The following is a 26,726-nucleotide window of genomic DNA, read 5'->3' as shown; positions in this document are numbered from 1 at the left end:
TGCCTGAGTTGCGGAGAGAGCTGAGAGTTGAGGGGAGGGCTACAGTGCTACCAATGGAGAAAATATATATTGCAGGCATTACCTGTTGGTGAATTACAGCTAGCTTCTTCCTTGCGCTCCCCGCCCTAATAACTTCTTCACACCCGAGGACCTCTGCATTAAGTAAATGTAAAGATCTTAAAATTTCTGTTTAATATCTATGCTAATATGAGTTTCTGTTAAACTTCTTGTTTTCTGATGGGAGATGGGTGTTTTTCGATGGAGAGTCAATGCTTTACATTGCTAATGCACAACTATTCAGTTGACAAGAAAATTATGGCATTTGGGAGTTCCACACCCCTGAAAAGAGATGCTTTTCAGCACGATTTTTGGTCCTCTTGGGAAAGTGCCCTCCTTTCATCCCTGTAGCATTGCTGAAATCTGCTATTAATACGAAGAACTTGAGTTTAAACATACTGGATCAACTCCCCATATTTTGTTTGTTGGAACTGGTGGTCATAACATGGTGCACTTGTAGGCTCACCTTGCTGAGTCTCTGATAATGCCAGGACACTGTAGGTCAACTGGTGAGTGCAGCAAATGGAGGGGAACTTTGCGTCTGCAGTCAGGTTCATTCCAGTAGTGTATAAGTGTTGAGAAGAAATGCTGGGGACTGAAGTTTCCGCTTTGGGCACAATCAACAACCCGAGCGGAAATTGCACCCAAAATTGTGCTAGTTTTGAGAAGTTTTGTTTCCGCTCAAACTCATTTGCATCTCGCCGATCTTAAAATCTGCCATGAACCAGCACGATTGGGCAGCATTTTAAAATGTAATTTAAGAAATTTGCTTTAAAAAATATTCCTTGATATATTTAAGAGTGGTAACTTGATGCAGTTTGATTAATACAGTTGAGAATGGGTTTATCACCGAAAATAAGCATTTTTAATGAGTGTCTAGTCCACCCCCTGTGAGTAACCCGATTTTAAATAACTGAAAATAACTTTAAAAAAAACCACCTGAACCATTTGGTAGTTATATTGGTGTACAGTAGTCAGTTTCTTAATTTTTTTTAAAAAAAGTTATATTCAGAAGCTTTTAAAGCATGCCTATTAGTGTCCTTGTGCCTAAAAAAAAAAAAAAAAAATCAAACTTAATTTTAAGAGCCTCCTCGAAGGCCTGCAAACAGGTGCAATTGGCAGAAACTCGCAGTGGTGATTCATTCAATCTGGGGGTGTGGACAGCTTTGTGGGAGGAGCCATCTAGCGCAATGTTTTTTTAATCGAGCGCAAAAGATTGCGGAAACTCAATTTGCGCTTGAAATTCCGAGATCGTTTCCGCAGGTTTGGCCGATTTGGGCCGAAATGTATTGAAAACACAAAACAATCTGGTGGAAAATCTAGGCCGTTACCTTTATTAAACCACGTTGCGTGCTGCCCCATCTCCAATGGAATGACTGGACAATAAATTAGGTTGTGAAAAGCAGTATATGCTTCAGAGCACTGGTTGGCGCTTCAGTTTTGTTACAAGGCTGACTGTAGCATGAGGATTTTCTTTCTATTATGATCTATGTGTAGTATATTGATAAGTGTATTAATGTGATAAATAAATAAATTAAGCAACTTCCATATCAATGTGTTTACAGGCAAAGGGATTAGAATGGAAAGACAAAGAAAATCAGGAGAAAGGGTTTGCATTCTTATTTGCAAATTTCAAGAAATACTATCTGCCTCACATATTTCCCAATTTCTCAAAGGAGACCAGCTTGTTTAACCCAATACTTGGTAAAAACAATATTTTTGTCTGTCTGAGTGTGTGTGCATAAAATGTGATATTTAGTGGGCTAGGGATGTGGTATAATTGTTTAAAAGTGCTCTGACATGTTAAATATAATTATACTAGTGTGTGATTTGCCTTATTTTTATAGGCTTAATTCTGGTCTCCAACATCTATTTTCTTGTATGTGATTTGTTACTCGAAGATTATGCAGGATAATGGAATATAGTATATGCCAGTTAAATGTGGACATTTGCTAAGAAGGGAATATTCGCCAGTATGAGATTACACCATTATACAGGTAGACTATCCTTTATCCGAAAACCTTGGGACCAGCCGAGTTTCGGATAAAGGAGAATTTCGGATTTCGGAAGGTGGGTCGGCGGGGGGTCGTGCGCACGACTTACGCTGACGGTCAGCGTAAGTCAGTCGGCGGGGGTCCGCGGGGGGGTCGGCGGTTGTCGGGGCCGGCGGGGTCGGCGGGGGGGATCGGCGGTTGCCGGGGCCGGCGGGGTCCGCGGGGGGGTCGGCGGTTGTCGGGGCCGGCGGGGTCCGCGGGGGGGTCGGCGGTTGTCGGCGTCGGCGGTTGTCGGGGCCGGCGGGGTCCGCGGGGGGGTCGGCGGTTGTCGGGGTCGGCGGTTGTCGGGGCCGGCGGGGTCCGCGGGGGGGGTCGGCGGTTGTCGGGGCTGGTGGGGTCGGCGGTTGTCGGGGCCGGCGGGGTCCGCGGGGGGGTCGGCGGTTGTCGGGGCCGGCGGGGTCCGCGGGGGGTGGGGGTCGGCGGGGGGTCGTGCGCACGACTTACCCTTTATCCGAACTTCCGAAACCGGAACCCTCTAAAAACCGAAGGTTTTTTCGTTCGTACGCACGACTTATGCTAAACGAAAAAACCTTCGGTTTTTAGAGGGTTTCGGTTTTCGGAAGTCCGGATAAAGGGTAGTCTACCTGTATATGGAAATACTGTTGATTTAATAGAAATTTTAAATTTTGGCTTGTTGCTTTATAGGCTGATGGTCAGTAAGGATTATGACAGATGCATTACTTGATTTAACTGATAGAAGGTAGTTCAAGTACACAATGAAGTACTGCAACCTTTTATAGTGTTATGATTACATTTTTCTTTAAAAATGGATTGAAGTATATTTAAGCCCTTTAACAGCTTTCCTGGACCATTGTGACTTATCCTCTTTGGATTCAACATTTCTAATTGGACTTTTCACTCTAAACGTTTAGTTTTGATTTGCAACTCAAACAACCTGATTTTTGCACACCTAGGGCAAGGAAACCTAGAATCTAGCAGTGCAGGAGGAGGCCATTTGTCCCATTGTGTCTGTACCAGCTCTGTGAAAGAGCTATCCAATTAGCCCCACTACTCTGCTCTTTCCCCATAGCCATACAAATTTTCCCTACAGTATTTTGACTGTCGCATACAATCTGTTAAAATACATTAGGCGATTCCTAAGGAATTCACTGGAATGGTTTACACCCATTTATCCTCCAATACAAACCTGTTCTTTGATTGGACTTCCAACATAAATACCTTTTGTTGTGCATGTACATATGCTGTGATGTTAGAAATACTGACACCATTCTTCATGTATGCCCATCAGTGCCCATTTTTTTCTATAGCTGTTATTTTAACATGGGTTTCCATTGGCTAACACTTTGCATCTAACTACACTGTTCGCACTTATAAGCAACAATCAGTTGAATGCAATGTCTGAAATATTTTGTTAACTCCGATCTGTTCAGGATGCTTTTATCCCATTGTACCAAAATCTTGACGTTTTCTGTGTATCATACATGGTGGCCATTAACTAACTCAATCCTGGTACCTAGCCTGTTGATTTTGTCTTTTGCAGGCTCATTAATGATGAGGTACTGGTCCAGCTTATTGTGAATCCTCTCCCTTGTGGATGCTGGGTCAGGCAAATTTTTAGTACATCCGGTTTGACTTCTTTCCTCTCTCTCGTTTTCCTCCCACCACCTATGTAGTCATTGTTCTTCATCTTGGATAACTTTACTTCAGCTTTCTTTTGTGTTGAGGGTGTTGGCACATGCAGTTATAGTGCAAGAGAGTTTGGGAGAAAGCATGCAAGAAATGGAGCAGAAAAATATTTGCAAGAGTGCATCAAGTGTATCAGCACATTTCCAGGGAGTTGGAAAGGCAGAGGCAAAGTTGAGCAACAATTCAAACTGGGCAAGATCCATTTCTATTTTAGCTTTTCATACAATTCTCCATTCCTTTTTGCAAAACAACTATTAAGCTGGCTGAGGAAGTTTATCAAAGGAGCAGTTAAGCCATGCAGGCGAGAAAGGTTCCAAATTCAATCCCTAGTTTCTGCTGAGTGAACTGATCTTAGCTGGCTGGTAGTTGTAGCTCTATATAATTGGACTTCACAACCTTGAATAGGGAAAGGAAAATCTATTCCTGCAAGATTCCTATTTCCGATCATTATTGACTCCTTCATTAATCATAATCAGAGTGGGCAAGCTGACCGTCTTAAAAATCTACAAGCCACCAACGAAGACATACCTTACCAACTGCTAACCACCCAGCCATCTACATTGACAATTTCAACAGCCACCATTACATATGGGGCTACCAAAAAGTAGACCAAGCAGACGAATCACTAGAAGACTGGGTGCTGGCCTCTGATATCCACCTTGTCTCCGATACCAAACAGCCAGGCACCTTTTTTTTCCTGCCTGCTAGCAGAAGGAATACTCACTGGACCTCTGTTTCACAACCAGTGACCGCAAAGGACGGCCGCTCACGTGCTCCTGGAAGATTCTTAAGAACTTCCCACGCTCACATCACCGACCCATATCGTATATGCCTGGATAGAGGTGCCCATAGTCACCTCAGTCCCGAAACCAAGATGGAACTTCTGTAAGGCTTTATGGCCCACTTTCACGAGCATTGTCAAGAACACAATACAGAGAATACCGCCGTCCCCAAACAACTACACCTGTTTTGCTCGACTGCTGAAAGTGGGGGCCGCCAGAAGCATCCTGTGCGGCTATAGGAAAGAATACATGCCATGCTGGTCCCAGGAGAACGAGAGATTGCTGGCAGAGTTGAATGTCAGTCAAGACCCGGATATAGCAACAGCACTTATGAATTCCCTAGACGACGGCAGATTAGTGTGATGGTGAGAAACCACCGAAAACCTGGATTTCTCGCACTCCAGCAGGAAACCCTGGAACCTGCTCCACCGGCTTGGCGCCACCTCACTGTCCCCACATGAGGCGCCAAAGGTCAGTGCAGATGCCATTGCGGCCTGCCTCCTAACCAACTCGAAGGTTACAACTACCATCGAAAACAAATGCAGAGTGAAAAAGTGGCTTAAGCTCTCTGGAAAAAGCAACTCCATACACCACCTTTTGGGCAGCCTTCACCACCGAAGAGGTGGACACAGCGCTGACAGCCACCAAGTCTGGGAAGACCGCCACAGTCAATGGCATCTACCCAGAATTTCTCAAGAACCAGGGCCCAAATGGACGGATGTGGTTTGTCAAACTCTCCTCCAACATCCTTGACACTGGGATAATCCCAGAAATCTAGCGCCATTTCAAAGTCGTTGCCATCCTAAAGCTAGGAAAACCAGCCAACAATCTCAGGCTACTGTCCCAATTCCCTTCTGGTTATGGTCTACAAGGTTGTCGAACGGCTCATTCTTAACCGGATAAAACCAGCTTTAGAAGGTGCCCTCCCAAATGAGCGGGCGGGCTTGAGGGGGAAGGAGCAGCTCTGATCAGGTCCTTGCACTCACTACCAACATTGAGGCAGAGTTCCAGAGGCAGCTGAAGACGAAAGCTGCCTTCATAGACTTGTTATTGGCATACGACACTGTCTGGCGCGAAGGCCTGCTACTGAAGCTTTCAATAATACAACAACAACAATTTATTTTATATAGCGCCTTTAACGCAGTAAAACGTCCCAAAGCACTTCATAGGAGTATTATAAGACAAAAAATTTGACACCAAACCACAAGGAGAAATTAGGGCAGATGACCAAAGCTTGGCTAAAGAGGTAGGTTTTAAGGAGCATCTTAAAAGAGGAAAGAGAGGCTGAGACGTTCAGGGAGGGAATTCCAGAGCTTGGGGCCTAGGCAACAGAAGGTACAGCCACCAATGACTGAGCAATTATAATCAGGATTCTCGAGGGCAGACTTAGAGGAGCGCAGATATAGGTCTGGAGGAGATTATGGAGATGGAACGGGCGAGGCATGGAAGAATTTGAAGACGAGGGTGAGAATTTTGAAATAGAGGCGTTGCTTAACTGGGAGCCAATGTTGGTCAGCGAGCACAAGGTTGATGGGTGAACAGGACTTGGTGCAAGTTAGGACACGGGCAGCCGAGTTTTGGATGACCTCAAGTTTACACAGGGTAGAATGTAGGAGGGCAGCCAGGAGTGCGTTGGAATAGTCGAGTCTAAAGGTAACAAAGGCATGGATGAGGGTTTTAGCAAAGGATGAGCTGAGGCAAGGGTGGAGACAGGCGATGTTATGGAGTTGGAAATAGACGGTCTTAGTTATGCCACGGATATGTGGTCAAATATGACACCAAGATTGCGAACAGTGTGGTTCAGCCTCAGACAGATGTTGGGAAGAGGGATGGAGTCATTGGCTAGGGAACGGAGTTTGTGGCGGGGACCGAAAACCATTCAGCCAGTCTTCCCAATATTTAATTGGAGAAAATTTCTGCTCCTTCAGAACTAGATGTCGGACAAGCAGTCTGACAATTTAGTGACCATGGAGGGATCGAGAGAAGTGGTGGTGAGGTAGAGCTGGGTGTCGTCAGCGTACATGTGGAAACTAACGCTATGTTTTCGGATGATGTTGCCAAGGGGTAGCATGTAGATGAGAAATAGGAGGGGGTTAAGGATAGATCCTTGGGAGACACCAGAGGTAACGACGTGGGAGTGAGAAGAGAAGCATTGCAGGTGATTCTCTGGCTACAATTAGATAGATGAGAATGGAACCAGGCGAATGCAGTCCCAGCCAGCTGGACAACGGTGGAGAGGCGTTGGAGGATGAAGTGGTCAACTGTGTCAAAGGCTGCAGACAAGTCAAGAAGGACGAGGAGGGATAGTTTACCTTTGTCACAGCCACAAAGGGTGTCATTTGTGACTTTGATAAGAGCCGTTTTGGTACTGTGGCAGGGGCAGAAACCTGATTGGAGGGATTCAAACATGGAGTTGCGGGTAAGATGGGCACGGATTTGGCAGGTAATAACATGTTCAAGGTCTTTGGAGAGGAATGGGAGGTTCGAAATGAGCCGGTAGTTTGCAAGGACAGAGGGGTCAAGGGTTGGTGTTTTTTGAGGTTGGTGTTTTTTGAGGAGAGGGGTGATGACGGTAGATTTGAGGGAGAGGGGGACAGTACCTGAGGAGAGAGAACTGTTAACAATGTCAGCTAACATGGAAACCAGAAAAGGAAGTTGGGTGGATAACCGTTTGGTGGGAATAGGGTCGAGGGAGCAGGAAGTGGGTCTCATGGACAAGATGAGCGCGGAGAGGTCATGAGGGGCGATTGGAGAGAAACTGGCGAAAGATGCAAGTTCAGGACTAAGGCAGAGATGCAAGTTCAGGACTAAGGCAGAGGGGAACCTTGGAGGAAGTTTGGCCCAGTGAGTGAGGGGAAGGAAGGGAAGTGGCAGAGGCAGCTGAACGGATGGTCTCAATCTTGGAGACAAAGAAGTCCTTTGTTGTTGGAGGTGAGAGTGGAGGAGACAGGGGAGGGAGGGGTTTAAGAAGACGGTTAGTAATAGAGAATGGAAGCTGGGGTTTATGTTTGCATTCCAGAATGATTCTGGAATAGTGAGCAATTTTGGCAAGGCCCGATAATGCTTTGTGGTCGGTCCATCCAGATCTGGCGGTAAATGGCTAAACCAGTTGTCCACTATATCCGTTCAAGTCTGTCCCTTGGACTTAAGGGAGCGAAGATGAGGACCGTACCAATGCCGCAAGACTCTCGGGCTCATCAACACCCTAACAAGCAACCATAAGTTCCGCGTCTATCTTGGTGGCAAGGCCAGCCGACCACGGACGCTCAACAATGGTCTGCCACAGGGGTCAGTGCTCGTACTGGCCTTTTTCAACATCTGTATGGCAGACGTGCCCTGCACCAAATACCGGAAGTTCGCCTATGCTGATGACCTAGCTCTGCTGATGCAGGCATCAACGCTAGAGAAAGCAAGTAGAACGCTTACAAGTGACCTGGAACTACTGAAATGCGGCTTCCAGACCTGGTGTCTCCGCCCCAATCCAGAGAAGACATTCCATCTGAACAATAACCCCGCCGTGAAAGAACTTGAGGTTTCCTTCTGCGGAAGGCAACTTGCTCATGAACCCCACCCAAAATACCTGGGCGTCACCCCGGACAGGACTCTCTCCTATCAGCTTATTTCACCAACACCGGCCAAAAAGTAAAAACCAGGGTGAACCTGGTCCAGAAACTCACTGGAACTTCATGGGCGAGAACAGCCAGAACACCTTGTACCACAACACTGGTCCTGGTCTAATATGGTGTGGAATACTGCTCTGTCTCATGGTCCTGCAGCCGCCACACAAAGATTGTGGATGTGCAAGTAAACGCTGCCATGAGGGCAGTGTCAGGAACGTTTAAGTCCACTCCAACTGAGTGCTGTTCCACATTGCTCTGCCTGTCATTCACCACGATGCCACCGTGCTCCGTGAGATGGAAAAATCATGAGCGACACCGACCTTCGCACTCACGAAGACTTGAAAAAACCCACCCGGAAAGCACTTAAAAGCGTGCCGGCCATTCTGGGAAACAGCAGGCAATATTCTTGCAGCTGGTATTGACCTACTATCCAGATGGATGGAATTGTGGGACGCATGCAACATAAAGAACCAACACCTCATCACTGGCCCAACAGCAGAGCTTCCGGACTTCGATCTCCCTTGAAGACAGTGGACAGGGCATGAACGATGCGGCCACCTGCTCCACAAGTGAAAGATGAGGGGCGACCCGAAGGGCGACTGTGGCCATGAGTCCCAGACTATAGAACACATCACATCAACCTGACCACTAAGATCTGTTGCTGGAGGCACCTCCTTTTCTTCACTCGGCATCTCAGGAGGCCATCGAATGGATAGCCAAACTAGGCATCCCATTATAAGTTGTTCCTGTGATACGAAAGTAGTAGTAGTATTGACTCCTGCTACAAAGTGCTTGTATGTAGACAGCAGAGAAGGATTGGGTTCAGCTGTATTTCCCTTTCCTATCCCTACTCTACAGTCAAATCGCATGCCAACACTTGCCATCACAGCTTACTTTGGACAAGGTACTGTAAGGTCCCAGCTGTCCACATCAAGGCATCCCACAATTCCATCCATCTGGATAGTAGGTCAATACCAGCTGCAAGAATATTGCCTGCTGTTTCCCAGAATGGCGGGCACGCTTTTAAGTGCTTTCCTGTTTTCCGGAGCAGAGGGAAGAAATCTGACCAGGGAATAAATAAATGTTGTACAAATGTGTAGGTTTTCTGTAGTTTATTTTTTGAGGTGTGGTTTGCAGTTAAAAGTGAGGAAGTCGCTAAGAATGGAAGTAAAACAAACGAGTGGAAAGAAACGTGCAGCTGAAGAGGAAATGGGAGCAGAATGAAATGAAAAGATGACAATGAACGAAGCATGGGGGCAAATTTCAGACAGATGCAGAGAAAAGTATACGAGGAGACCAAATAAGAATGAAATGGGGAGATAAATTTGGAATTAAACAGAATAAAATGAAAAAACAAATGGAGGATGAAGTGAAAGGCGAATTATAATAAAATGAGTGCTGTATTTTGTAGAGTAGCTTACTGAAATCCTGGCATGACTGGTGAAAATGTGCATTGAATTTATTGCTTTTTCATTCACTAATGATTGCAGTTGTTTTGCAAAAATTGGCATTTCCACCACTTGCAACACAATTACAGTATGATGCACTGTTTTTGATATTGTAACTGGACTGGAGCAGTAATTTCATGATCATCACAAAGCTGCTTGAAACTTCAGGACTTTGTTCAAGTGCGGCAGAAGTTTGGTGTTTCTTTCCCATGGACGAAAAGCTCAGGAAGCACATTTTCACACATAGCAGATAGGAGTAGGCCATTCGGCCCCTCGAGCCTGCTCCGCCATTCAATGCGATCATGGCTGATCATCCAATTTCAGTACCCAGTCCCTGCTTTCTCCCCATACCCCTTGATCCCTTTAGCCTTAAGAAATATATCCAACTCCTTCTTGAATATATTTAATGAATTGGCCTCTACCGCCCTCTGTGGTAGAGAATTCCACGGGTTCACCACTCTGGGTGAAGAAATTCCTCCTCATTTCTGTCCTAAATGGCCTACCCCTTATCCTTAGACTGTGACCCCTGGTTCTGGACTCCCTGACCATCGGGAACATCCTTCCTGCATCTAGTCTGACTAGTCCTGTCAGAATTTTATAAGTTTCAATAAGATCCTCTCTCATTCTTCTAAACACCAGCGAGTACAAGCCCAATCGTCCCAATCTCTCCTCATACGTTATTCCTGCCATCCCAGGTATCAGCCTGGTGAATCTTCGCTGAACTCCTTCCATGGCAAGAACATCCTTCCTCAGATAAGGCGACCAGAACTGCACACAATACACAAGGTGTGATCTCACCAAGGCCCTGTACAACTGCAGCAAGACATCCTTGTTCCTGTACTCAAATCCTCTCGCTACGAAGGCCAACATACCATTTGCCTTCTTAACTGCCTGCTGCACCTGCATGCTTACTTTCAGCGACTGGTGCACAAGGACAAATAATAATCTGCCTTCCTGTTTTTGCCACGTTATATTGCATCTGCCATGTTTTTGCCCAATCACCCAACCTGTCCAAGTCATCTTGGAGTTTCTCGGCATCCTCCTCACAGCACACACTCCCACCCAGCTTTGTGTCATCTGCAAATTTGGAGATATATCTAGTTCCCTTGTCTAGATCATTAATATATATTGTGAATAGCTGGGGTCCAAGGACCGATCCCTGTGGTACCCCATTCGTCACTGCCTGCCACTTGGAAAAAGACCCGTTTATTCCAACTCTTTGCTTTCTGTCTGCCAACCAGTTCTCTATCCAAGTCAATACCTTGCCCCCAATCCCATGTGCCTTAAAGTTACACTCTAATCTCTTATACGGGACCTTATCGAAAGCCTTCTGAAAGTCCAAATACACCACATCCACTGGTTCTCCCTTATCTATTTTACCAGTTACATCCCCAAAAAATTCCAGTAGATTAGTCAAGCACAATTTACCTTTTGTAAATCCATGTTGACTTTATCCGATCCTGTCACTGTTTTCCAAGTGCTCTGCTATTACATCTTTTATAATGGACTCTGGCATTTTCCCCACTACTGAGGTCTGTAATTCCCCGTTTTCTCTCTACCACCTTTTTTGAATAGTGGAGAAACATTAGCTACCCTCCAATCCATGGGTACTGTTCCAGATTCCATCGAATGTTGGAAGATGATCAGCAATGCACCTGCTATTTCTAGGGCCACTTCCTTAAGTACCCTAGGATGTAGATTAGGGTCACGAAGGGTACCGGAAATCTAGAACTCTCATGCTTTGTTCGTGCTGCGTCAATTTAAATTTTTAGTACCGAGATGGATAGATTTTTGTTCGGTAAATATATCCAAGGATATGCAGCAAAGGCGGTTAAATGGAGTTCAGGTACAAATCAGCCATGATCTAATTGAATGGTGGAACATGTTCAAATGGCTGAATGACCTATTCCTGTTCTTATCTTCCTATGTTCAAAGATAGAAAAATAATAGTGCCAAAACTGTGTAAATATCTTGTAGTTTTAGTCTCTTCTGTTCCATATAGAATATAATTTTTCCACAAAAAAAAATCAGTAATTTTTTTAAAATTCTTTGCTTACAGATGTCCCACAATTGAGATCAAAGCCATTTTATATTATGACAAAGAAAGATCCAGAGACCAATGAAACAACGTATTGTACTAAAGACACTTTTTTGTCTGCTCGTGTCTCTGTCATCCGATGGCTGGTATCTTTCTGGTTTGAGCCAAAAGCTAATCCAGGACTTCAGATTCCTGGAGTTGAAGGTGAAAATGTACCAAAGAACATTCAGGTAAGTGATCACAACAAGCTGACTAATAGTTTTGAATTGATTAAAATGGACTTTTTTTCTTTCATTGGTTTTAGATTTTTGATTTGTAATGTAACAGATTTTCTTTCTTTCTCCAGAGAGCAGCTGCTGGTTTGGCTGCCCGGGAAGAGGGCTCCTGTCGTGGGGACTCTGGGGATGGTAGTATAGAGCTGGAACAATCCCATTCAAACACTAGCACCTTAACTGAGCGGGAACCAAGTTCATCCAGTCTGTGTAGTGTTGACGAAGAGCATCTAACAGATATGGAAATAGTGCGCAAAGTTTTCTACTCCTCAAGGGAGAATGTGAATTTTATTATAGAGGTTTTTCGACAGGTAATTTTTGGTATATTATATATTTTTTTGTAAATTTCAGCTAATGTTATTAAACTTTAAGGTTTCTCTAGTTTCGGCTGAAATGAAGTCGGCCTCATCCTTGCAAGGTTCTGACGTGCAGGAATGTCTCCATTATAAGGTGACTAAACTTTTAGCTGCACTTTTTTTTTTGAGAATGATGCAACTACAGTATTATGGGCATCCCTTTTATACATCGCAAAAGGTTTGACTTCTGAGGATTTGGGTCTAATGATTTGTTCATTTGGTGCAGCCAGTTTCTTCTGCTAAAAATACAGCCTGTGAAAGAAGTATCTTCTGCAAAGGTCAAATGCAGAACTGAAAACCTTACTCCCAACTGTGTGGACAACACGGCCAAAATAATGGAAGCTATTAGCACTGTTTGAAACCTGATTGATTAGGACAATGAGAACAGGAGGATGCAGAACAAACATTTCTACCATTGGGGTTTTTGAAACCTTGGACTTTAGTACCATCGTAAATGCTAAGAAACTTTCAACATTTGTTTAGCAGCAGTAAAAATGGAATTTACGTTACTATTTATCACACTAATAAGAAAATATCTTTGGTCAGGCTTTTCTGCTGCCTATCTGTGAAGCTGCAGCCATGAGAAGAGTTGTTAAAGTTTACCAAGAGTGGATTCAACAAGAGGAAAAACCCATATTTATGAAAGAGGCTGAAGACTTGGGGTATTCCCCTTCAACAAGTGTTATAAATTTAGTCAGTGCTGGAGAGCATGGTGGTTCGTATCCATTGGAGAAAAAAGAACAGGAGGAGGTATTGCTTACTTGTATTTTATAGTGTGTTTTAAATAGCAAAAGTTAAAGATTCATGCCATGTATAAATGTCTAATTGTCAATTTGCCTGAAGGGGGAAGTCTTTAATTTTACTGCACATCTGTTGTTTTGCTGCCTTTTGAATAAAGTTGGATGTATTTGCTTTGTGAGTCATTCTAGTGGCTCTAGAATTACAACCAGTATAAATAAAAGAAAGAAAGACTTTTGAATTGTAGTCACTGTTGTAATGTAGGAAACGGCGGTAGCCAATTTGCACGCAGCAAGCTCCCACAAACGGCAATGTTGGTAATGACCAGATAATCTTTTTTTAATGATGTTGAGTGAAGGATAAATCTTGGCCAGGACACTGGGGATAACTTCCCCGCTCTTCTTGAAAATAGTGCAACAGTGACAACAATATGAATGATCTGCATTACACTAGTTCATGACTGATCTGTGCTGATAATTATGATCTTTTTCACAATGACTAACTTAACCAACTTAAGACAGCAGATGTTCATTTCAAAAACATTCCTTAGAATTAACAAAACAGACTTGTTTCACTAAATGTTTGTTTTTTCTATGTTAATTAATCTAGGATAAAATGGCTAAAGCACCAGGTCATGTGAGGAATCTTAGCTGGACAAGAAATTCATCCTACCAGAATGCAATTAACAAAGCGCCTGAAATGGAGGAAGAAGAGAGGAATGTGTATGCAGGTGTTCAGGCATCACTGCAGGTGCACTTCAAGATTTTTTTTTTGTTGAGTCAGTTGCACTAAAAGTTCTAGTTCCTGAAGTTGATTACTATTCAAAGATTTGCATTGGCATTAGGAACAAGATGGGTGCTTCTAATTTTAATCTTAGATATGACATTGATTTTTTTTTTCAATTGTGCCTTGTATCGTATTAAGTATGGTCTGTGTAGTCTATGTGCAATGCATAATTGACTAATTATGTCCTATTATATTACAGGTTTTTATAACCAACTCAGCAAATATATTGCTGCTAGAACCTGCCAATGAAATTGGAGCCCTCTTGGATGAGCATGTCGATATGTGTAAACGTGTTCTCAACATCTACAGATACATGGTTGTCCACACAACAATGAATAAGAAGACCTGGTATGATGAGAATTTTGTGTATGCATAGTAACCCTGCAAAAATGGAGTTGATTGATTTTTTTTTTTTAAAGCTGTATTTTGGAAAATAATATTTTGGGATGCAGTTTATAAGTAATTTGAGACATGACATATGGTAAGTGTAGTAGGTGTCTAGACCTATGGTTCCCATAGTTTTCCACCACTGGGGATTTTCCTCGCCTCATGTCTGGGTTTGTTGTAGACTAATTGATCGAGATTGATTTCCATGATTAGCCAACAACTCAATTATTGCATTATGTGACGACCAGGATGGTAGAAGGCAAACTAGGTGGACCTTGTTTTTTTTTCATCCAGCAATTCCTATGTTCAGAATTGTATGTGACCAAATCCTGTGAAATTCACAGCTCAAGCAGATTGGGTGAACCTCGCATGTCAGTGAAAGCTATCCGTTCATTCAAATTAGTTTTGGTAGTCTCATTCCTCAGTCCACAGCATAAAAGTAGTCATTGTTAAACTATAAGTATGACTAAGTTGGCACCTTCCCTCCCCCCCTTTCCCTTTATCATTCAGAATCACAGAATCACAGAAACCCCACAGTGCAGATAGAGGCCATTTCGGCCCATCGAGCCTGCACCGACACATATCCCACCCGATCCCCGTAACCCCTACACCAACACATATCCCACCCTATCCCAGTAACCCCACGTATTTAATCCCCCCTAACACTAAGGGTCAATTTATCATGGCCAATCAACCTAACCTGCACATCTTTGGACTGTGGGAGGAAACCGGAGCACCCGGAGGAAACCCACGCAAACACGGGGAGAATGTGCAAACTCCACACAGACAGTCACCCGAGGCCGGATTCGAACCCGGGTCCCTGGCGCTGTGAGGCAACAGTGCTAACCACTATGCCACCGTGCTGCCCCATTATGCCTTCATTAAAGGTGCCATGAGAGTAGCTGTTGTGGGTACTAGAAATGTAGCTGTTTTGAGTTTATGATAAACTTAGATTATTTGGGCAATATAAAGAGAGCTTTATCCTGCATCTGACCTGGTCATGCTTGATGATGGTATTTGGTGTTAAAAGTGATGAGAAATTCCCTTCAGTTTGAACATAAAGTTCAACCGAAAATTACAAAGAGGGGGAGTCCAGAATAAAACATAAGGAATATTATCATGTTCCGCACAATTAAAAAGTAAAGTGTACAGTTCTGATTGGTTTTTTTGCTTTTAAAAATGTATTTCATCTGGACATTGGTAGTAAAACCCAGTGAATTACGCTGGTAGTAAAACCCAGTGAATATATGTGCTTGCCGCTTCCCAAAAAATAAATCACAGTGCATGTTATTATGCAGAACACCACCAGTGAAAATCAGAGATTAACTTTCCACCCTTGATTTTTTACAGATTTGGATGGAAATGTTGTTCACTTAATGTAGCGAAGTGGTATATGGTGGCAGTCAGTTTCTGTAGAAAATGTTACCATAATTGCTAAACTACAGAATTCAAGAGCCTTGGTTAAAATAAATAGATTTTGTACAGTATTGATCCACTACCACACTTCCTATGTATTATTATACTCCCGCAGACCGAGCAAGTAAGATCCATAAAATAATACCAATTTGCTTTCGCAAGCCAGATTATGCAAAATCGGCATAATCCAGTTTTTTGTAAAATGTGCACATGTTCCGACATGTACAATCGTGCTTCTGGCTGGTGGTGTTAGATCGTGCCACAAGGTCGGTGTGGAGTGGCTCCATTGAACATATTGATGCATATTGTATTCTGAACACTGCATCTGCTCCTACTGTTTTAAACCTGGAGCCAACGCATTGTTACTCCACCAACAGGCTACCATCTTTAATGAGTCCTTCTACAAGTTGTGCAACTGAAGGGGAAATGTATTGTACTACTGATCTGATACCAAGTAGAGACCAGTAGAGATGTAAATTTGGCATATAAATTGTATCATAGGGCATAGTAACTTAGTTTTTTTTTAAAGTTAAATCTTGCATCTATACTTCAAGAACCTGAAAACCTGCTTGAAGGTGAGATTTGAATCTTGGGTGTCGTAGTGCAGGACATCTATGACTTACTACATTTCTACTTTTGCAGGGAACAGTTGTTGTTGATTATGTTGAGAATTACAGAATCTGTTATGAAGCGACCTCTACAAGCACCACCACTATCTCAAGGAAGAAAAAATTCTGTGTTAGCAGGAAGGCTTGCTACACCACTCTTTCGGGTAAAGCGTGTATCTGGATCAATTTTCTTTTTTGAAGTATATGGTTTATTAACTGTTGTATTTAATATTTTGTACACATTTGGGTTGAAATAAAAAATCCGATTTTGCTTAGTTGAGATCGCTGCATTGGTAAATACAGTAGAAGGATTAATTCAGTGATGGGAGGAGCATTTTCTTTCTCTGCTGTGGGGAAAGGATCAGGCTTATTTGTATGTTTAGTCACTCGTGGCATTTGAAAGTACTAATCTGAGTCCATACCCTAGGACTGAGTTTTTGGGGATAATTCAACTTTGGCGGGACGTAAAACTGGCAGTAGTGGATCAGTGGAACGGAGAATTGGGTGGGGTGTATAACGGGTGGCCAATCAGCTACTGCCAATTTTCTCATCACTGCCAAAATTGAATATTACCCCCTATATGAAAATTTCTGAAACTTTTCTGTCCAGAATGTTTGGATTTTGGGGGACAGCCACATCTTGATAAAAGGTTAAATTTTCTAAGTTGCATCGATGATATGACCGCTTCTGTTGAGCCCATACAGAATAGAATACATTGAGTCACTTGATAAATATTGTAAATTGTGCCAGGGTAAGAGGCTGATTTGGGACTTTTAAAATAGGCTTGAAGTGCAAATAAAAAAGACTTTTTAAATAGGAATAGAGTGTATGTCATTAGCATTTATACCATCGGTTTTAATGAGAAAGTCTTTAAGGGAGCCTGACTTGAGATTTCTATCACAAGTGCTCCAAATTATGCCCTCCTTTAACTCAAGTAATGTTGTATTCACAACACTTTAATTTGTGTTTCTAATAACATATGAACCTGCTGGTGCTGTTTCACAAGGTGCTAATCACAACCCTGGCTTAATGTGGTATCAAGCTGACACAATATACCAGAAAAATTGTGGTTCATAATGCATATCAACTTGTTACTTTTTCCTGCTACATTTTATTCTGTATACAACTTTATTTTATATTTATGTAGTGCTCATCATATAAAACAGCATCTCAGCACACTTTAAGAACACAAGGACATAAGAAATAGGAGCAGGAGTAGGCCATACGGCTCCTCGAGCCTGCTCCACCATTCAATAAGATTATGGTCGATCTTCTACCTCAACTCTATTTTCCCACCCTATTACCATATCCCTTAATTCCCTTCATGTCCAAAAATTATTCCCTTAGTGTCCAAGAGTATAAAGACACTGAACAGGAAGTAAAGGGATTTTTGAGAGGGAGGCACGATTGGAGACCGCTTTTTTAGTAGCCTTGTAAAGTCAGGGAATGTAAATGAAACTTGACTTCCATCTACACTTTTGGAAGAGTTTCAAAGGATAAAGACAACTTCTTCCCCTATAAGAGATTATCTGCCGTTACATGGGGAAAGATGCTTTAAAATAAAAAAATTAAGATTATTGTATGGAAACAAAAGAAGCTTTGAATCCTAAAGCATTATGAAATGAAGTGTGAGTAGCAAATGTTGAAATCAGTCAATACGCAAATTGGGAGGGAAAGCGTGTGTGTCTGCCTCTTTTTCTCTTTCTCTCTTCTCTTCCCTGCTTTCCCTTTTTTATCCTCTTGTTTTTCTCTCCTTTTTATTCTCTTAAAATGAGTGCTAAACAGGAAATTCACTTCCTATTAACTGAATATTGAAAACAACTTGTAATAGGTTTCACTGCAACAAATCTTTCTTTGTCTGTTCTGTCCTCTTCATTTTCATATTTCCTGTTTCTGCATGCTATTTTTCTGAAGCAGTGACAAATAGATGAACTGTTCTGCAGAACTCTCTTAATTTTACTTTTAGCCCAGTTAAGAGTGCTGAAGTAACTTGTCTGCCTGTTTATTTTTAGTCACTTCCCATAGAAAAATGGTCAGTCTCCACTTGTTAACTTCTCATTATGGTATCATTGGGTTTGACCACTTGTGCTTTACGACACACCATGCTATGGTACTTAATATTTTCTAGAGTAAAACTAAATAAATATGAAACATTCCACCAAATAATAAGCAAGGATAACATTTTTAATATACATCTTTTTTTTTTCTTGTATGTTTTACCCAAAAGTTGTTAATGTGGAAATTAAGTGTTATGAACACAGGGTGGGAATTTGTTAAACACAGGGCAAATTGGGTATATTGGGTGTAATATTAACCCTTTTTTTAAAAAAAAGGAAGTGCCAAATATCTGCAAAAACTAGTACAGTTGGGATCTGCTGTAATTTGCTAATTTTCTGTAATTTTTTGTCTTTTTTATTTAGACACTAATAGTAGCCTGGATCAAAGCAAACTTGGATGTGTATGTTTCCCGAGAGCTGTGGGATGAATTGTTGGTGGTGTTGTCATCACTTACATGCTGGGAAGAACTAATTACTGAATGGGCAATGACGATGGAAACCTTGACCAAAGTGCTGGCCCGGAACTTGTACAACCTTGACTTGCATGACCTTCCTTTAGATAAATTGAGTGAACAAAAACAGAAGAAGCACAAAGGAAAAGGTATAGTTAACTATCAAATATAGTTTGAATGTGACTTAAGAAATAAATATTTTTGTCAATCATTTGTTTTCTCTAAATTTCTTTGTGTTGTGGTTTAAGAATTTATAAGTATGTGGTTAATTGAAACCAGTGAAAAATTTGCATGATCCTGAAAAAATTAGTAATGCAGAATCTTTCTTGTTACCACCTATTCACAAAGTGTTTATCCTAGACCTGCAACTGAGTGTGTTTTTGGCTAGGTCTCCTGGAATTCAGCTGCATTGCAATACTTTTTAGGTTCTTTGCATATTCTCACATGGAGAGTACTTAAAACAAAATTATTTAAAAAAAATTAAAAAAAAGATTTGGCTCCATACTCCAGTTTCACGAGGGGTGCATATAAATCTGAAAATAACAATTTATGTAAAAACATGCCTGCTGGTGATAGATAGCTGCTGGTCATTTTTAGGTAAACCACAGCTCATTGTTTATCCTCTTTAACCAATTATTGCCAATAGAATCAATTATGATAACCTCAAATGTATCTGTCACCTCCCACAGACCTGTTTAATTTCTTGAAATGCTAGTGTTCTAAATCATGCAAATATTATAAAATTAAAGCTAGCCATATTTTAATGTGTCCTAATTTTTCTCTATTTTAAGCTGGAGAATCAGTCCCCTATTGCCTGGCCTTTCTCCACCTATCCAGTTTGTGGAATAGTTGGCATGCTGGACACGAGTGTCTCGTCACTGTGCCCAATCTGGGAAGTGGGGTAATGCTGTTTAAAAATACACAGCTGCTTTCTGCTGAACCTGCCTACAATCATCTTGGTGGAGTAACATTCAGTGTTACTTTGACATTAAAATTTTGTCTAAACTTTTTCTTGTTATTTACCACATCGTTTTACTGATTCTCCTAAAAATCATGTGAAATTGAAGAAGTAGATCTTGTTTTACATAATCCTGTGGGTAAAAATGTTGGCCCAGAAATTTGGGTCGGAGGCTTCCCGCGGGTGCAAGCCCCCGACCTGCACTTACATAGCGCGCCTGACGTTGTGTTGTGGGCCCGCGTGGGTTTCCGATCCTGGGCCTCCTCCAGCTGCCAGCGCGCAGTGCTCGTGTATCCCAGGGGCACAGTTAGTTCGAAACGTCCCCTGGGATCACGTGGGCCATGGAGAGCCAATCGTAGCAGGGAATCTCTATTCATAGATTTGACAGGAAGGCCTGTCAAATCTATGAATAGAGATCGGCCCCAAAACCTAACTCAAACTTCAAATACATTTTTTTTTTAATCACATTTTTGAAATAACTATAAATTACATAAAATAACTATTTTAAACAATAATTAATTTAAATTTTTGAAAAAATTAATTACAGTTTTTAATGGGGCTAAAAATAAACTTACCTTTTTAAAGTATTTAAAAATAATAAACCTGTGGAAAAAATGTTTTCATTTTACTTAATTCACCACTTACCTTGTTAAAAGCAGGCCTTGTGACTGCTTTTTAAACACGCAGCTGCTGGAGACTTACCCTCCCGGAGAAACCTGTATTTAAAAAAAAAACGGAAGTTCCAGGCATACGCGCTGCCTCTCCGACATACGCGTTTGACCTGTGAACCCCTTCCTTCAAGGGAACAGAAGTTCCAGTTTCCAGCGCATGCACGAAACCGGCACTTTCGTTGGGCCTACACGTGAATACACAGCGCGTACTCACCCGTAGGGACCCGAATTTCTGGCCCGTTAAGTGCAATACCACATATTGGCATCCTCCACACACTTAAGTGTAATAACAACAGAAAACGCTGGAAACACTCAGCAGGCCAGGCAGCATCCGTGGAGAAAGAAACAGTTAACATTTCAAGTCTGGGACCCTTCATCAGGTGTTAAGTGTAGATTGACTGATTCTCGTGAAGCCGTGTGCTTAGCATGCACATAATTGTTATGATGTAGCTCGGCAACCTCGCACAAGGCCGATTTCTCCTGCAACCTTTAAAGCACCAAGACCCGAGCCACAGTTGGGATAGTATGACCATGCTGCTCACTTTGCAAAAGGCTTTGGGCTGTTGTATTTTGTACAGCATTTATTCACAATCACATGTTTGATGTATAAAATTGTTACGTTCTGGCAATCACTCAATTGAATATCAAACTGCATCCATAAAAAGGGACTAAACCTTGGATCCTGTATTTCAGGATAAAATTGAGAAACAAAAAGTCAGTAGAGAGATGATCTCAGCATATCTGGCCACTCCTAATTGGACATCACTGATCATTCATTTGCAATGATGAGTGTTGACATAATATTTACAACTGTTGCATATGTGATCATATGTATTCTAGGATAACATGCATTGTGGTCATTAACTACCTCCTCAGGCCTGCCATTAACTCTACAACTTTTGAATGGAATCTAGGCACAGATGATACTCTCTGCAGAAGGTGGTCAGATTTCTGCAGCAGACTCTAGAAGAATGACAGCACTGTCAACAGTTTGACTCCCTTAACAAATGCATGCATACTCTGAAAAAGAGACATTATGCCTTTCCTGGGATAGAGGGGTCCACTTGAACTTTCCCCATCAACTCCCAGGCAACGGTGGCATAGTGGTTAGCACTGTTGCCTCACAGCGCCAGGGACCCGGGTTCAAATCTGGCCTCGGGTGACTGTCTGTGTGGAGTTTGCACATTCTCCCCGTGTTTGCGTGGGTTTTCTCCGGGTGCTCCGGTTTCCTCCCACAGTCCAAAGATGTGTGGGTTAGGTTGATTGGCCATGATAAAAAAAATTGGCCCTTAGTGTTAGGGGGGATTAAATACGTGGGGTTACGGGGATAGAGCTTGGGTGGGATGGCTGTCGGTGTAGGGACCGGGTGCCAGGGTTTGGATGATCAGCCATGATCTCGTTGAATGGCGGAGCAGGCTCGAAGGGCCGAATGGCCTACTCCTGCTCCTAGCTTCTATGTTTCTAACTTAAAAAGGGCTTCCTAAAGGGGAAGGGGGAAATTATTGAGATACTGCCGAAGGAGGTTTTGCTTGGCCAAAGTTCCAAATTTGAAAAGATTTTCAATGTACAGTTTTCCCAAAGCCTCAATGTAATGACCTACAGGGGTCACTGATCCTGCATCAGAATGCTTCCTCCAGATCCCACAACTTTCATGGGGCATTTTGAACTCTGTTCCCAGTGGGCTATATTTACAGGTTGACTTAAAGAAAGACTTGCATTTATATAGTGCCTTTAATCTCTCTTCCGGATGTTCCAAAGTTCCTCACAGCCAATGAACTACTTTTTAAAGTTCAGTCACTGTTGTTTTGTAGGCAAACGCTGCAGCCAATTTGCACACCGCTAGGTCCCACAAACCGCAATGAGATGAATGACCAGCTAATCTGTTTTGATGGTGTTGGTTAAGGGATAAATGTTGGCCAGGACACTGGAACAACTCTCTCTTTCTAAAAAAAGACCCCATGGCACCTTCATGAAAGATGGCACTTCAGACAATGGCGAACTGCCTCAGTACTGCACGGAAGTAGGAGTATGTACTCAATATCTGGAGTGAATGTTAAACCCATCATCTTCTGGCCCAAAGGTGCCAGTGATCGCACTTGGCATAATGGTAGCTATGCTGTGAGAGATTTGATGGTTTCAGTTTAGCTTCAGGTCAAAATTAGCTGAGACAATAGCATAGATCCTCAGGGTTTTATTGCAAGCAGGAGACAACATGCCAACACCGTTGTCTACAATGTTGTGACCTCTCTCATGTAAGTTGAGCTTGTTGTTTATCCTGAACCAAAGTAGGCGCAACTATTAAAATATGTAGAAGATGTATATGATTCAAAGGATGAACAAAATGCTCAAAGGAAGATTAACTTATCCACCTTTTTGTAAACGTTGCTGAAATGCAACAATATTCTATCTGCTTTATTGACAGTGGGATGGGGAAGGATGAGACTGACCATAATTTTAAAGCTATAGTTTAGCCATCCATATTGAAGTTAACTTATCTTTGTTGTCATTCAGCAATAAATCATTCAATAATTAAAAAGGTTAATACTTAGGCTGCTTGTTATTGGAATTTAGGTGGTAGTCATGGGTGTCAGAGGTCAGCAGTTGATAAATCATTTTCACGAGGTTGGAGTCGTGATCAACCTGGACAAGTGCAAATGAGGCAGCGAAGTGCTACCACTGCTGGTTCTCCAGGAACAGAAAAGGCAAGAAGTATAGTACGACAAAAAACTATAGGTAGGTAAAACTGAAATATTTATCAACAGGACTTTTTAAAGTTGTTCAGCGTTACCAAACATTTTGAGCTGGCACAAGTGTATGCTTAATTGAGAAGGTCAATCTGCTAATGGAATACTACTTTCTAATTTCCTATTTGTATGATTTGATTTTTTTGACTTTCAATTTGATATATCAAGATTGAATGGGATTGGGTAAGAAGGCTTCTTACAACTTGAAGTACTGTGAATTATTTCAGGTCCTTTGTCCTTTGCAAAAATTTTTTTTTTTTTTAATTGTTGGAGCATTTAACATCTCTTGTGCTGAGATGTAATTTTTGACATGCATTGCTTGGAGCTGGCAAGTTTCTTTCCACAGATTGCTTGTTACATAAGAACATAAGAAATAGGAGCAGGAGTAGGCCATTTGGCCCATTGAGCCTGCTCCGCCATTCAATAAGATCATGGTAGATCTTCTACCTCATCTCCACTTTCCTGCACTATCCCCATATCACTTGATTCCCTTCATATCCAAAAATCTATCGATCTCTATCTTGAATATACTCAATGACTGAGCCTCCACAGCCCTCTGGGGTAGAGAATTCCAAAGATTCATCACCCTCTGAGTGAAGGAACATTTCTCCTCATCTCAGTCCTAAATGTCCGACCCCTTATTCTGAGACTGACCCGCCCCCCCCCCCCGGTTCTAGACTCCCCAGCCAGGGGAAACATCTTCCCTATCTTCCCTGCATCTACCCTGTCAAGCCCTGTAAGAATTTTGTACGGTTCAATGAGATCACCTCTCATTCTTCTAAACTCCAGAGAATATAGGCCTAGTCTACTCAATCTCTCCTCATAGGACAATCCCCCCGTCCCAGGAACTAGTCTGGTGAACTTTCGTTGCACTCCCACTATGGCAAGTGTATCCTTCCTTAGGTAAGGAGACCAAAACTGTACACAGTATTCCAGGTGTGGTCTCACCAGGGCCCTATATAATTGCAGTAAGATGTCTTTACTCTTATACTCAAATCCTCTTGTAATAAAGGCCAGCATACCATTTGCTTTCCTAATTACTTGCTGTACCTGCATGTTGACGTTCAGGGATTTGTGTACAAGGACACCCAGGTCCCTCTGAACACCAACATTTCCCAATCTCTCACCATTTAAAAAATACACTGCTTTTCTATTTTTCCTACCAAAGTGGATAACTTCACATTTCTCCACCTTATATTCCATTTGTCATGTTCTTGCCCACTCACTTAGCCTGTCTATATCCCCTTGAAGCCTCCTTGCATCCTCCTCACAACTTACATTCCCACCCAGCTTTGTATCATCAGCAAACTTGGATATTCAGGAAACTTTCGTTTAACCGGAGGTTAAATGTCCGGAAAGCTCTATCTACCGGCAAAATTCAGGAGCCGTTTCCTATAAGTTTTTTTACTTCTCGTTGCTTTTTTTTTTCTCTAGTCATGGCTCCCAAGCGTCTAGCTGAAGCTGTTGCTTAGCTACAGAGACGCTTTTAAGCTGCGGCCGACTGTTTTGAAGCTGTTGCTAAGCAACAGTGTTTGTTTCATACGGAGCTGAGAAGCGCCGTATGTTTTAACATTAGCGCTGGTTTATACGGCAGTTTTGATGGGACGGCACCAACTCGGTCCCATCAGTGCCGGATACCAGAAAGTTTCCTGTATTACATTTGGTCCCCTCATCCAAATCATTGATGTAGATTGTGAATAGCGGTGTCCTTTTATGACCTTTGTCCAAGATCTAATGCGCCTAAGGATTTGTATTTTTAGCAGCATATTGTATTTGTTCAGTTTACTTCACAAGATGTTAGTTGTTTTGAACTTTTTACTGCAGTCCTGCCTTAAAACTCTTCCACCCTCTCAATCTTGCCATCTCATATGGCCCCTCTATTCCCATGATCTCAATCACAGATCAGGCCATCTGTGATCAATTCTTTCTATCCCTGACCATTCATAAAAAGAGCCCTGGTCTGTTCAATCTTTCCTGATGGGTATAACCTCTCAGTTCTGTTATCCTAGTAAAACTTTTTTGCATTTTCTCCAATGCCTCTATATCCTTTTTATTATATGGAAATAATAACTGTTCACAGTACTCCAAGTATGGTCTAACCAAGGTTCTGTACAAATTTAACTTCTCAGCTTTTCAATTCTATTCCTCTAGAAATGAACCCCAGTGCTTTATTTTCTTTATTTTTATAGCCTTATTAACCTGCGTCGCTACTTTTAGTGATTCGTGTATCTGTACCCCTAGATCCCTCCGCTCCTTTACCCAATTTAGACACTTAGTTTCCAATGAGTATGTGGTCTCCTTGGCATCCTACCTCCGTAACATCGCCAGTAACCACCACTGCAACAGCCCATCTGCTGCTGAAACCATCATCCAAGGTTTTGTTACCTCCCAATTCGACTATTCCAGTGCTGTCCTGGCCAGCCTTTCATCTGCACTCTTCATAAACTTGAGGTCATCAAAAACCCTGCTGTCTGTATCCTAACTCTCCAAGTCCTGTTAATCCATAGCTCCTGTGCTCGCTGACCTACATTGGCTCCTGGTCCACCAACGCTTTGATTTTAAAATTCTTATTCTTGTGTTAAAATCCCTCCATGGTCTCTCCCCTCCATATCTCGCTAATGTCCTCCTGTCCTGCAGCCCTTTGAGAAGTCTGCATTCCTCCAACTCTGGCCTTTTGTGCATCCCCTACTTCACCCCACCATTGACAGCCGTGCATTAAGCCATCTAGGCCCTAAGCTCTGGAATTCCCTCCCTAAATCGCTCCACTGCTTTCTTTTTATGACGCTCCTTAAAACCTACCTCTTTGTCCAAGATTTTAGTCATCCATCCTAATATCTCCATCTTTGGCTCGATATCAATTTTTGTCTGATGATGCTCCTGTGAAGCACCTTGGGATGTTTTACTACGTTAAAGGTGCTATATAAATGCAAGATGTTGCTAGGTAAAAGTTCTTGCAGAACAAAGAGGACCTAAGTGAACTAAGAGAGACTGCTACTTCTACATAGACAAAGAGTCAGTTTGCTCTGGAAAAAGATTAATACAGACTCTACTGCTGACTACCGATTGTCTTTTTATATCTTAATTTTCAAGACTTTGTGTCTATAATTTTTACAACTGCTATTGCTCCCCTTCCCTCCCTTCCCCCCCCCCCCCCCCCCCCTTTTTTACTAATCTTGCATTTCTCGGGGGTTTTTTCACAGAAATAGAAAGAAGGGACATCTTTGTTCCATTAGGTGTTACTTAAGTGGTTTGGGTTGGGGATAATGGCTTCCAATACTAGTAAGGAATGCCTGTGGTTGTAAACACATCATCTTGGTGCAATTAACCTAGAGGCTTTATGGCTTTAATTAGTTTGGCATTTAGCTTATAGATTTTATGGCTTAAATTATTTGGGAAATTCCATGGCCAAAAGCCTGGGTGATGGTTAGCTCGGCTTCTTAGTTAAAAGCCTTTTCCTAGCAATCAGTTTTAACAGTTGAACTCTATTTTGTGTGGTCAGCTTTCAAGCTAAAACTATATTTTAGGTTGTTTCCCCTACTAACCTCAAATACATTCTTCAGCAATTTACGGGCCACTGTCCCGACATCTCTTTGCTAAATTTCACAACTTTAGTATACCCCGACATCATGTGAATA

General features: G+C 42.2%; 1 protein-coding gene across 1 annotated transcript in view; it reads left to right on the top strand.

Annotated features, from left to right (window-relative positions):
* The window catches only part of ralgapa1 (Ral GTPase activating protein catalytic subunit alpha 1), a 251,419-nt gene that overhangs the window by 86,684 nt on the left and 138,009 nt on the right, over positions 1-26,726 (top strand). Inside the window, exons 8-16 of the mRNA XM_086002312.1 lie at positions 1,623-1,761; positions 11,668-11,876; positions 11,993-12,229; positions 12,821-13,024; positions 13,622-13,762; positions 13,998-14,146; positions 16,244-16,373; positions 18,630-18,867; positions 22,919-23,080. Coding sequence (XP_085858438.1) covers positions 1,623-1,761; positions 11,668-11,876; positions 11,993-12,229; positions 12,821-13,024; positions 13,622-13,762; positions 13,998-14,146; positions 16,244-16,373; positions 18,630-18,867; positions 22,919-23,080 — 1,609 coding nt within the window. The remainder of the gene's footprint in view (positions 1-1,622; positions 1,762-11,667; positions 11,877-11,992; positions 12,230-12,820; positions 13,025-13,621; positions 13,763-13,997; positions 14,147-16,243; positions 16,374-18,629; positions 18,868-22,918; positions 23,081-26,726) is intronic.

This window comes from Somniosus microcephalus, chromosome 12, assembly GCF_052327205.1.
Source record: "Somniosus microcephalus isolate GS21.2 chromosome 12, FLI_Smic_1.0, whole genome shotgun sequence".
Taxonomy (NCBI): domain Eukaryota; kingdom Metazoa; phylum Chordata; class Chondrichthyes; order Squaliformes; family Somniosidae; genus Somniosus; species Somniosus microcephalus.
This window is presented reverse-complemented; position numbering and strand designations above follow the sequence as displayed.